Source organism: Sminthopsis crassicaudata, chromosome 5 (genome assembly GCF_048593235.1).
Source record: "Sminthopsis crassicaudata isolate SCR6 chromosome 5, ASM4859323v1, whole genome shotgun sequence".
In the NCBI taxonomy this organism is placed as follows: domain Eukaryota; kingdom Metazoa; phylum Chordata; class Mammalia; order Dasyuromorphia; family Dasyuridae; genus Sminthopsis; species Sminthopsis crassicaudata.
In genome coordinates, this window is record NC_133621.1 from 199,066,995 (window position 1) to 199,080,635 (window position 13,641).

The 13,641-nt window shown below is 37.7% G+C and overlaps 1 protein-coding gene across 4 annotated transcripts in view; it reads right to left on the bottom strand.

Moving 5' to 3' along the window:
* The window catches only part of MICAL3 (microtubule associated monooxygenase, calponin and LIM domain containing 3), a 243,831-nt gene that overhangs the window by 7,225 nt on the left and 222,965 nt on the right, over positions 1 to 13,641 (bottom strand). For 2 of the 4 annotated variants that reach the window (XM_074266836.1, XM_074266837.1), the window contains 3 exons: positions 3,033 to 3,098; positions 222 to 321; positions 50 to 123 (listed from right to left, as the gene is read on the bottom strand). In XM_074266836.1, coding sequence (XP_074122937.1) covers positions 50 to 123; positions 222 to 321; positions 3,033 to 3,098 — 240 coding nt within the window. Of the gene's footprint in view, positions 1 to 49; positions 124 to 221; positions 322 to 3,032; positions 3,099 to 12,363; positions 12,415 to 13,641 lie in introns of all 4 variants that reach the window. The other 2 variants (XM_074266838.1, XM_074266839.1) reach the window with 2 other exon arrangements.

The following is a 13,641-nucleotide window of genomic DNA, read 5'->3' on the forward strand; positions in this document are numbered from 1 at the left end:
AATACAGACAAGACTAAACCAACTTGCCAACAACCAAATTATTTTTTACCTTCTACAGCCATCCGTTCCCGGAGCTCTTGTTGTAACCGACTCTGCCGATCTTCGAGTTCTAGTTCACGGGCACTGAAAAATGGGTCAGGAGGAACAAAGTGATGTCCTTTTCCTTCTGCTGATCTTCCACCCCTCTCCCCACCACCAATGGACCCAGCCCCGTCACTCACAATATCATAAGCTCCGACTCATAGCGCACCAGGGCATTTTTCTCTTGCACCAGCTTGAACCACTCTTGCATCAGCTTCGGATCGTCCTTCTTCCCCATGCCTGTCAAAAGATACAAACACTCAGCTGCCATCTCCCGGCTCACTGGGATTACAACACAGGGGCCAATGTGCAAAGAGAGCCAAGCAAGAGCTGCTGGAACACTTCCAAGCCAGATCTGTTAAGTTTACCTACAACACACAGGATGAGAAGAGGTCTGCAGAAACTCTGAACCCATCATTCGCCCCTTCCCCATTCACTTTTTCCACTCTTTCATTTCCACTTGACAGACCTTCTGACCACCAACTTATCCTTGACTCTGACTTTCTCTCTTTGTTGGTCCCGGCCCACTTTAAAGTGCTTTAAAACAAACAACTCCCCGTCCCCACTCTTCCCTGTCCTGCCTTTCTTTTTGAGTCACATATGCTGATAGTCTAATACAGTAAGATGCCTTTTTTTGCACAGGATTATTTTTTTACTTAATTTATCGCTGATTTTTTCTTTCTTTATTTTTTTAAAACCCAATTTCTCCCTCCTATAGGGTGTTTTGCCTATCCTGATTAAGCTAATACTATCACAAAATGCACAAAAAGACCTTCCATGATCCAATTCAGCACCAGTTTTCAGATTTTCTATTTGAAAATGAAATGTCTTTTATACACAACATCCACGGAGATCTTATTCAGTTAAACCTCTGGTTTTAGTGGGTTTAAATTGTAATTGAAGAGTTTTAAGGAAGAACTTTCTGACAGAGAAGTACTTCATATCACAAATGGGCATAAAATGTAGGGAAAGGGTGTGCTGACTTCTTAAATTTTGCAAGTGGGTTCACCTAAAACTTACAGAATTATTTACTTTGAAGTACTTAACAGGCAACATGGGTTCTTATGTTTGGATGAATGTTAAGGATAGTCTTACCTGTAGTCTCTTTATTTTTATTTTTTGGAAGCCTCTTAAAGGGTCTTCCATTGTAAGATTCACCAGGCATTGTGAGATAGTGAACAGAAACAGGAAGCCTGGGTTTCAAGTCTGCCTCAGCCACTGACTGGCTATGTGACACTGGGTGAATCATTTAACTCCTTAATGCTTTCATCAACTCTTTTTAAAAGTTGCAAAGGAGGTTTCAACCTGCATTGGTAAATTACTTTACTCTTAAAAAATCTTCCCTGGTATAGTAACTGTCCAGCAAGGGGACACATTTCCCCCCCACCCCCTATGGACATCATTCTTTCTGGGATGGTTTTTAGGGCATAATTCACTTCGAAAATGCTGATAGGCATTTAGGTGATCCTACCTTGCTCTTTAGAAGCTTGAAATGACTGCAGCATGAACAAAATCCAGTTCCTAACCCTATCCTCTGACTCAATTGACTATTTCACTCTTTGGAAAAATTACACTTTCATTCTAACAAGAACAAAACCATAAAATACCTATTTTAACTTATTTTGTGATCACCATTACAATTCAGAGTTTCTTTAGGCAAACACATATTCTTTCCAGGTACATGATGTATTTGAACTTCATGGGCTACTGCTTTCCTATACTCCCAATGCTTAATATTCCAGGCACACCATTAAAAAACAAATGAATTTTTTGCAATACATCTTTCTCAATGCAAAAGATGGCATATACAAGTCTTTACTTGGTGGCTAAAGTCTGCAAAGGCAGAAGACTACTATTGCATTCCCACAAGTAGTTTGAGTTAGTGTCCATGCTCTGCTCCATTTCACATGCAACTTTGCTCCCAGGGTTAAGTCCTTTCATGAGTTCCTAGTCTAAAAGCCTCAAACTACCATCATATTTACAGAGCTACATTGCTTAATACAGCACATGACTGAGTCTTGGCGGGGAATAATGCTCTGCTCACCCAACCAAATAGACTTGGTTATTGGCTTTTAATCTAGCCATCTGCTCAGTTCCAAGCACTCCTTTTTGGGCATCTCTGCACAATATACCCACAGGGTAGCCACAGGGAGATGGGACCTTTAGCATGCAAGCTATATAGTGTGGCAGAGTCATGAGAGAGCACTGGAGAAGTCTCCTTTCCCATCTCCCAATAGAAAGAAATAACTAAGTGAAAACTGAACACTCCTCATGAACTACAGTAGAGATTGTTCACAGCCAATGAGAAAAGGTAGGGTGGATGAAAGTCAACGTGAGAGCCATGAAAAGCAGAGTAAGAGGTTAGCAAGGTTAGTCACGATCACATTCTCCCCGTCCCCTTCCCTCATGCCTTTGCAACAACAATTATCACAACAAGACTCCAAATTAGACAAAAGTCAAAAATACACTCAGCAAGACATGGGGTACAAAGTTTTGTGTTTTTTTTCTTTTTTTTTTTAAGACCTTAAGGATGTTTATGCAAACCAGTCTTTTTAAGGACACAGTATTCCTTTACTTCAACAATGCAAATCAGTCATACAGATGGGAGGCTCTCTCCCCTGTATCCCTGGTTCCTTAGAAAGATCAGAGAAATCAAATGCCCCAGTGAACAATGGAGGTGATGAGTTTTTAGGGCAGCTGCTGTAGTTCCCCCAAACCAAAGACTTGGCCTTCACTCCCATATCCTAGGCCTCCTCCCCCAAATTGTCAAAGGGATACTGTACCTTGTAACAAACTGCCACAGTCATAAAAAGTTACAACAGAGGGTAAATGTTGGGATTTAAGGGAAAGGGAATGAAAGAGAGACATCTGGGAATTGGGTCACTGGTTGACTAATGGTACTATGACCCCCTCCGTGGCAGTGGGAATGGGATTGTATCATGTTACATTACCTTCATGGACACAGCAAGGGCAGAAGGAGGGAGGTCTACGACGTGGTGTCCCGCCACTGGGCTCAACTTCAAAGGACCAAACAAGGAAGAGAAGGAAAAGGAAAAAGACAAGGAGCAGGAAAAGTCGAAAAAAAGAGGAATTTGGAAGTGGAGAGGAATAGGGAAAAGGTGAAATAAAAGACAAGCAGAGGACAAAAAGCATACGAGTGAGAAAGAAAGGAACAATAAGAAGAAAAGAAAAAATACGAAAAATGGAGAAGCAGAAACAAGGGAAACAAGTCTACAAATGAATTAAGTCCTTTATTTTTTATTTTCTCTCTTTTTTTTTTGTTTTTTTAAAGCAGCAAAGAAACCAGACAAGAAAAGATCAGGGAATCAAGCAGAACATTCTCTGAGGTGAGTATACAACTTGGAAATGGAATGCAAAATTTGTCCCCAAAGAACACACCCATTCCCTCTACTCCATTACAGGAAAATTGGGTTGTTTCTAATTGTTTTATAGTGATGTTGGATGTTATAAAACCAGGATCTGTCAGGTCTTGAGTGTTGGACTTTTTATTTTCTCAAGTACCCATATGTCTTGGGTAGGATTGTGCACTTTTGAGTCAATCTGGACGAGGGGCATATGGGACAGATCAAATTGGTGTGTAGGGAAGTTCTCTGATTTTGCAGGTGAAGTAACAATCAAACCCAAGCAAATTCACCCATCCATCCATCTCCAAAGATCTTAGTATAATCTGTGCCGGAGGTAAAACTAAAGGGTAGAAGTCTAACATCATCCACTTTGCCATGCTTACTGAAAGGAACTCAGGGGTAGCACCCAAACATTTTTGATGGCACCAGGATACAATATTGGTACTGCTTTAAGCTGGGCCAAATGGGGAAATCTTCACCAGCAAATAGTGCCATTCTCTGAGGTCACAGAAGAAAGAATACCAGTCTTTCCTCCTCCTCTCTAGACTTTTAAAAGCTGCCTTCCATTGTGGTAAAGGGGCTTGATTTCCAAAAGCCAGGGAAGAGTTTAGACTGGAGGACTGAAACAAGGATGTAAGCTGACAGAACACAATAGGAACTAACACGCCAAGGAGAGGCACAGGGCAGCTGAGAGGGGATGGTATGGAGAGACAACTTTGAGCGGAGAGACCCAGATGGTTACTGAACAGGGAGGAGCATTAGCAAGGGACCATCACAGAACTAAGGGAACACAAAAGGAGACAACATAGAGCTCAGGATATGATACCTGCTTCTAATGGTGTCATGGTCTTAACAGGCAAAGAACACACTTCTGAGGGAACAATCAGGGCTGAGTTCTTTTTTAGCAGGAGATTCAACAATTAGTCTTATTTTAAATGAACATAAAGGAATGAATAGTCAAGCTGTTGGCTGAGAAGGCCCTACCTTACCTAATAGTAACTGTAGAAATCTGAGCCTGAAAATTTAAATCTGAACGTTTCTCATATGACAGGAAAATGTAGTGATATTCGACATTCTGAACGGTTTTGAGAAAAGAAGGCAGGTCCAATTTACAGAGGAAGTAATCCCAGTTTTTACATTTGCATCTCCCTATGATGGCTGTGCAATTAAAAGTAAGACTACAAGTTGCTTTAGGCAGGGACACTTTCTTTTCCCTCGGATATTCTCCCAGTATTCTGAACATAGTGTGTATTCAAATGATAACTCCTTCTGATTTTTTTTGGTAAAATCTACTTATCAAATATAAATAATATTGAAGGTTAGATTCTATATGTACATCAGGTATAATTAGTTACAAATAGCTCATTTCAAAAGCTAATAGTCACTTAGAAGTATTCCCATTAAAAGCTACCCTGTCTCTCAGCTTGAGATTGATTGTTTTCTTCAGTCTTTCTCTTTTAGGAATGTAGTTAGTATGCATACTAATTTTTTTTTTAAGTGGTTGAATTTCTATTCACATATAATTGCTACTCAAAATAGCTTACTGTGTCTTTTTAAGGCACGTCTTAACGAGAATAAAGAATAGGGTCCAAATTCATTGGAAAAGGGCAGAGGAAATCAATACACAATCAATACGCAATCATAACTAAGACATTTTCCTAACTGTACAAGTACAGGATGACTGTTTCTATTCACAAAAATGCTCTATCCACAAAATAATTTGATTTTGCCTCTTCCTTTAGGCAAAATACACCCTAGAAGATATTAACCAAATGCTATATAAAGATATAAAGAATAAAAACGATATAATCCCTGTTCTTGAAAAATTACATTGTAGTAAGGAATTACCACATACAAATAATTGTATCATATATAAATAATTATGATGCAGGGCAAGGAATAAATTATTAGAGGCATTGGAGAGGCCAAAGAGAATGGCTTGAGGAATCAGGGCAGAGGGAGTGGGGAGAGGAGGGACAATCAGGAACAGCTTAATGAAGAAAGTGGTACCTGTGAAGGAAGAGGATTTTAACAAGCAGAGATTTGGGAGAAGAATAGGGAGGCAAAATAGGGCAGGAAGGAGACTAAAAGTCTGTGCAGAACAGTCTGGTTAGAATACAGTATGTGAAGAAAATAAAGATGGAATAAAGACGGAAAGGTGAATTGGCACTAGATGTGGGGAATTGAGAATTGCAGGCTTAGGATCAGAGGACTTGTCTGGAAGGACATTCAGAAGTCATCTAATTTGTAGATGAAAAAAATGAGTTTGTACTTGCAAGGAAAGAAAAGGATGGAGACTTCAGGGGAAGCAGGAGTGAGACTGGAGGCAGGAAGACCAATTAGGAAGGTAAAGTATTAATTGAAGTCAGAGGTTAAAAAATATCTTAGATGGGAGTTGAGAATGGAAAGGAAGGAAGCAGATATGAGGGAGTGTATAGATCCTGATATGTTTGATTTGATTCTGAAAAATGAAGATGACAGAGGTGGGGGGATAGTGGTATTCTATAGTCACAAGAAAGGGAGTAGATTTGTGCTAGAGTTGGGATTTAGTTGTAGGAAGGCTGTCAAAAGCAGTCAGAAGTAGGTCAAACATTGAGACAGGAGGTGGTTTACAGGGGATATAAGGAAGGGATTAAAAGAATAGCTTAGATGTTTACTCTGTGCCAATGGTTCTTGGATCTACTAAGTCAGTTCTAACTTCTCTGCTGACCTCCAATCTCCCATCTCCAACTGCCTTTGAGCTATCTGTAATTGGATATCTTGAGCTCAACATGTCCAAAGCTCAACTCATCTTTCCTCTAAAACTTTCAACTTCTCTATTATTGGTAAAAGTACCATCTTCCCAGTTCTTTGACTCCCCACTTTTAAATCTCCTTCCCTCGATAGCCAATCTTTTGCTGCCCTATTGATTCTATCTTTCTAACATTTTTTGAATACTTTTTCCTTCCTTTGATGTTACTACTACAATCCTTATAACCTAATTCTTTTTTTTTTAAGCTTTTTATTTTCCAAATATATGCAGTTTTCAACATTTACCCTTGCAAAACCTTATGTTCCAAATTTGTTTCTATCTCTCTTCCCTCCATCCCTAGACAGCAAGCAATCCAAGATATGTATGACTTTATTCTTGGGACTATTGAAATGGTCTGCTGGTTGATTCCTCCTCCCTCAGGTCTTTTGCTATTCTAGTCCATCCTTCACTCAGTTATCAAAACAATCTTAAAGCACAGGTCAGACCTCTTTTCCCCACTCCTCGCTGAATAAATGCCTGCGGTTTCTGTCATCTCCAAGATCAAATATAAAACTGTCCTCCCTCAAGCCTTCTATTTTACACTTTGCCTTATATTCTGTCATCCAACGACTGGGCAGGAAGGAGACTAAAAGTCTGTGCAGAACAGTCTGGTTAGAACTTAAACAAGCCATGCCATCTTCTAATAATAATAGCTTTTCCATTTCAAAATACATGCGAAGATTAACTTTCAATATTCACCTTTGTGTTCCAAATTTTTCTCCTTCCCTTCCTTTCTGTCCCCTCCCCTAGACAACAAGTAAAGGCCATTTTGGACTTATTCACTGGTTGTTCACCATACATAGATTTCTATAAGAAGCCTTTCCCAAATTCTTCATTTCAGTTTCTCTACCCTATGTTTTGTATATAGCTTGTTTGTACATGGTTATTTCAAAAGTCTCTATTAGATTGTGAGTTGCTTGAGGACTATTTTTTAAATTTCTTCATATCTCTAATGTTTCAGTTTTTGGTTTTTGGACTGGACTGAGTCAGCTCAGAATAAAGTGTAAATGAAAACAAAATAAAAAGACCTCTTTCCCCCATATTTTAGGGAACAAGAAAGTCCCAACTATCAAGATTAAAAGTAGTCGAAAGATTAGTGGCGGTTCAAATGAATAAAGACAAAGATGTGATTCTACATCAGGGGTTGGCAAACAACAGCTACTCAGCCCTTTGGCTGAGAATTTTTAAGAAACATTTTAGATCTAATAAAACTTTATTTAAAAATATAAAAACTATCATTGGCTCACTGGTCTTAATGAGGAAATCTGTAAGCCATATTTTGCATTTTCCTATTCTATAAAGTAGCTTAACTCCATTTGATGCTCAAGGAATACTAGGGACAAGTTCTGCAAACTTTTGAAAACCTTTTGAAATAGATATTTCTTTGTACTTTTCATTTTTATTAATTCAATTTCCCTATTGTTGTTGCTAGTGAAAAAATTCCTTGGAAATCTCAAAAGGAAGATCGTGCTCCCAAGAATTGAAGAGCAGGAGAGAATCTATTGCAAAGAACCTGTTCTTTACAACAGATCACAGTAGGGAAATACTGGTTAGAAATGTTGGAGCAAAAGTAAACAGTTAAGATAATTTCTAGGATCTAATAACTAAAACATGGAGATTGAAGAGCTGGCCCTGAAATGGGAAGTGACATTGTAGGGAAAGTTCATTCTATCACATAAACTTTCTAACTGAATTCACACACTTTTCCTTCTCCCAAATTCCCCATCCCTAGGACAGGTCAAGGACTTATTGTAAGGAAAAGTGATGGAGGTAGCAGCACTGCTGACTGGAAAGTGGAGGATGGTGAAAAAGAAAAGGCAGCTCCTTCCGTCCAACAGTAGAAGCCATCATGAGAGCTTGGAGGAGAGGGAGATGTTTTTTTCCCCTTTCCTAAGGTGGAGCTGAACACATTTTCCCACAGAACTATGGTGATGTATATAGATAAGGCTCCAAAATACTATAAGTAGTGATGCTATATCAGGGACAATATGAATTAAATAGATTAAATAGAATTGTGGCTCAACTGAAAACCAAATAAAAAAAGATCTTTTTGAAAAACAAGTTAATTTTTTTTTAAGTTGGACATTATTTATATACCTTTTCTTCTGATGGAAAGCAGTTTATTTTTTTACTACACCCTTCAAAGTACTTAATGTGCTATCATTTCTTCCTCTATATCTTTAGATAATTGCTAAGGTGAAAGGGCTCATTTCTTCTGTTTTCTGCCACAGAAGGGACACACTTCTTCCTCAACAATAGTTTAAGGTTCTCCCCCACTGTCAGTGCTTATAGCAGTGTCTGGCTCCTCTCAGACACTAATAAATGTATGTCGTCCTTCAGGAAAAGCCACTGCAAGCACTTTGATCACCTCTTAGACACTTGAACTGTTGTTTTCTGGTGAGAGGAGGAAAGGTCCTTCATCCTGAGAGGAGGTTCTAATTACTTGGTTTCTGGTAGTAATAATACCATTTCCCCCCTTCTCTAGGAGGCTCAATATTATTCCTTTCAATATCACATAAAGATACCATTATTCACTCATATTTTGACTTTATATTGATAAAATAATATAAATATATATATATAAAATATATAATATAATATAAATATTATATAAATATAATATATATAAATATAAATAAATATAATATAAATATAAATAAATATAATATAAATATTATATAATATAAATATAAAATAAAATATATTGATAAAATAAGGGAAGCAATGATAGAAAGTACATGGAAAACGAGACTGGTTTTGGTTGTGTGACCACATAAGTCACAAGCTCCTTCAGTGCCTCGAGATTCATTGAGAGTAGCTAAAGACTTATACTGGGAGAAGCTTCCTTACTCGATTTCCCTGCAGTCCTGAAATTACAGAGTTTAGTTTAAAACAAACCAATCAACAAACAAAAAAACCTCACCAAAAATCCTATTTTAACATTTGGGGAAGGGAAGATTTGGAAAAATTCACATTTTAAGTCACTAGAAATCAGATCCTATTCACAATTAACTATAAACCTGTAAAAAGCAACATGACCAGGGTTAGGAAAAAGCTCTGGTGATATAATATTAAAGAATGTAGCTTCCATTTATCTTCTTTGTTTTGTGTAGATTACACAAAATAAAGAGACCGGACTGACAATTTTTTTTTCTTTTGACTGGGTTGGTACAGCTTATCCATAGAGCTAAAGTAGACCTTTCTGCTTCCCCAAACTAACGTGCCCCTAGTCCTAATGATATCTACTTTCATATGTACTTGACTATAAGTTGAATTCTGGGTACGACTGAGAAAATCATACTAGCTCCCCAAAATAAAGCACAGAAAAAAAAAAAAAGTTACCCTACCACAGTGTGAAAAAATCAATTTACAATGTTGCGTGGAAAGGGGAAGTTTCCATGACATAATATGTGGGGGTGTAGGCAAAATAAGGCACATCCAATCTATATGCAAATGGATGATAGAGAAGATAATCCTCACTCAATATTTGCAATGCAGAATCCATCTCCAGACTGGAGCAAGTAACAGAAAGGGGAAATAGGCTGGAAGAATGTCACTTTACCATTGAGTGAAAATAAGTAATAATGAGGTGAGGTAGAAGAGAGTGCATGCTTGAGAGTTCTTAACCCTTTTTTTTCTCTATAGAGTTATTTTTTGTACTTTCAGATCATTTCTCTTTCAATTACCACATTCAGTTTTTTAGAAAAGGAAAGCTTTAATTCTATATAACTCAGCGAATTAAAAAAGCACTGGTTTCTTCTAAAACAGATTTTGATGATCAATACTGCACTGAGAGTTAGGAATGTGATTTCACAATTCTTCTGTAGGACACCAAGTCAGCATCCCCAAATACTGCCTGCTGAATGTCTTACTTTATTACCTACAGGAAAAGTAAGATCATATTACTGATTACTAAATGATGCTTTGATAGCCCTGTTAGAACATAATAATAAGGGAGAATGAGATTCTTTAGACCTATGGCAGATAGCGGACAAGGAGCTTTTGGGGTAACAGAGATAGTATGTCACTAGGTTGAAATGTCCGAGGCAATTGCAAACTGACTTGATTCTTCTTTTAGGTCTGTTTATTACACTTTACAAGGTATCTTAGACAGATGGTTATCTAAAGCTTTTTGTCTTCTTCTTCTTAGACTGAGGTAAGTGACAGGGCATCCTCATAAATATGGAATGGTCCAATATCCTTTACAAGGTTGTCACACATAACAAAAAGCAAAAAGAAAATCAGAATGGGATGAGGATGGGGTCTTTTAATAAGAGAAGTGAAGGCATATAAGACATAATGACATTGTTATTTTATAGGTAGTTGTCTAAACTGCAAGATGATTTTCCATGAAACTCAAAATCGATTTTAAGAGTGAAGTCATTTCCTGTTATTTTTAGATGCCTCTGAAATTTTTTAGCTCCCTATATGCAAAACACTAGATTAGACCAGAGCATGAAACTGATCTATTAAGTGTAATCTCCAAAGTTTAATTCTATATAGAAGGCAAAAAGCACCTTTAGTGACTGTGTCTGGTAGCAGTAACATTGGCTGGGGGTTTTGTTTTAAACAAATAGATATTACAGGGATTTAAAAAACAGTTTGTTTCATCCATAAGTTTTGATTTGGGAAGCATTTTCTCCACCCCTTTTCCATCCCCACAAGTGTTAGGAGGAAGGACTAATGAGGACATTAGACAGGGAATGGGATATGTTAACTGGAAGTTTAGCATCAGCCCTTTTTCAGCATGTAATAAACAGGGATGCTGATGTCCCCAAAGATAACAAAGAGTCTGCAGCCCGGTACTCACCAATTGAAATTTATTAAATGGAGGCAAGGCACTACTCACAGATCAGTAATAATTATCATCATCAAGAGAAGTTTGTGACTCTTTATTTTTCCAAAGGATATTCTGGGTATTTCCTAGCAGCTCATTAAAGAGGAGAGGGATGGCACGATACTATAACAACAACCACAGAATGATGGTTTTTTTAAAATGAAAAAAATCAGAGGAGATTGCTCTTGGAAGAATGGCTGGGGTAAGAAGTATGAAGAGTAAAATTATCTTCCTCTATCTTTTCTATCTTGTAAATTCTTCCTTGAACTTTGGTTGAAAAGTCTTTAAAGGGAAGAGGTGAAAGGACCTAACTGAAGATTGAGGAAAAAAAAATCATTATCTTAGGCATTAACCATTTGAATGTCTTCATGGCAAGCCCTTATTTAAAAATCACTCCAAATTTTCAAAATTTGGCTCAAAATTTTCTAAATTAATGAAAATGTGGGATTTAGAGAGAGAAATGGAAAAAAAATATTTATACACTTAGGAAACAAACACTGGAAGAAGTTTGGGGCAACGCTGCAACTTTGGTATTTAACAGGATCTTCTTTCAGATCAGAGAATATACATAGAAAGCAAAGGAAAGAGATGCTTACACTTTTGGTTTATCTGAAATTCATCTTTGGAAACTTCATGGGAAGAGTGAGAACACTCTTAACTAAAAAGGTTATCCCAGAAACTGGGTCCTCAAAAAAATTGTGAGCTACTATAAGGACGGTAAAGCTTGTAGGAAATGGGGGAAGGTTAAAATAGAAAGGGGATCTCATTTTGAAGTAGGGAAAAAAAAAAGGAACATTTACTTTGACATATGGTAGCACAAGAAAGATGAAGACCAGGCTACAATGCTGATAAGTTGGTTAGGGCCCAGTTTCTTAAACTGTGGTTCATGACCCCATATGAGGTCTCCTAACTAAATATGAAGCTTGTGAAATTATGATTTTTTATCAGTAAATGTTTGATTTGTATACCTGTTTTATATATCTAGGGTCATATAAAAATTTTTTGAGTGAAAAGGGGTCATGAGTAGAAAAAATTTAAGAAGCCTTGGATTAGGGATTTGAGATTTTGTGAAAAATTGAATAGAATATATAATTTCAAAATTTTTCCTACAGTATCTGTGGCCTAAAGAGTGCCACGAGCATAGCTCATTTGAGCTGGAAAAGGGCCTGTGCATTTGCCATTTGGTTACAAGGCTTATTTCCTCTTGTTTATGAGCAAGGGATGGGGAGACAGGGTAGGGAAGGGACGTCAGCAGGGTTAGTGCCAACAAGAAATGCTGCTATACATACCACCCAGATGCAAGTCGATGATGTCACTGTAATAAGACTCTCCCCAATAGTCTATAACAAGGAATTGGTGAAGAGAGAGTTACTGGATCACATAACCCTCCTGCCCCCTCCCCCAAAGTCAAAGAACATGAAGATAGAGACATACATATACATACAAACACCAGAAGAAACAGCAAAGAATCAGGAATCTTTATGCTTATTTACATCCATTCAAATAGCATTTTTGGAGAACTAGGGGAAGGCACTGCCTTGATAGCCAAGGAGTCCTTGTTCATGGTGGTTCATCATCTGCTGCAAGTGTGTTTCTGGTTTGTAATATTTCATGAAGAAAATATTATGTGTTGCTGTTGTTTTTTAACCATTAGGGTTAATGACAGAACAATGCAAATTTTGATAGGGAAAAGTGAAAGAGGGAATCTAGATAGGTTGGCTGGCAAGAAACCAGAGTGAAGAGTTACTTGTGATAACTTAGAACTTGTGAAAGTTGAGAGAAAGGTTTTTCAAAGTCCCTGGATCTTCACAGGAAGATAATACTGCCATTTCTTTCAGGATCTGACAGGATCCTTCACAAAAATGCCCACATCATGAGAGACTTAAGAAAATACAAGGACAGAAGATCAGTACTTTGCATACAGAAGAAAAGAATGAATACTGAAGGCTAGTTTAAGTTCTATACTGACACGAGAAAGGAGGAGGCATTATAATAGCCCTCAAAGTCACCAATCTCATATTTAAGAAGAGGAAAGCTGTTATCTTCAAGAACTCCCACCGAACTCTGGTGTTTGATTCTTTATGGAACCTATTTTTTCTAAACACAATGAGGGCTAAAGAAACCTTGCTGTTTTATCTTGAAACAAAGCCACAATCTCTGCTTTAGGAATGGGGCCATTATCTCTGAAACTGCTCATCTTCTCCTTGGATTCTTTGTTCATTCACAAATGGAATTTAGGTTTTCTCTGGGCAACCACAGCCTCCAAATTCTGTTTGCTCTGATGCAACTGATGCCATATTTTCCAAAATATCTTCTTCCACTAAGTCTGGCTTCAGGCATTGACTGTCTGGTAACTGTTGTCCAGTCGTGGCTTTCAGTTTCTCATATACTCAAGAAGGAAGAATTGGCTGGAGAAAGGAGCTGAAATAAGACTCTAGAGGCTTAGCAAGTAAGGTTGTCCCTCCAGAATTAAACTGCAAGATGCTTCAGATCAAAATGATAGACTGTCCAACTTCAAACATTTCACTTGCCCCATCTCAATCTTCTATCTCTGCCATTTTTATTAT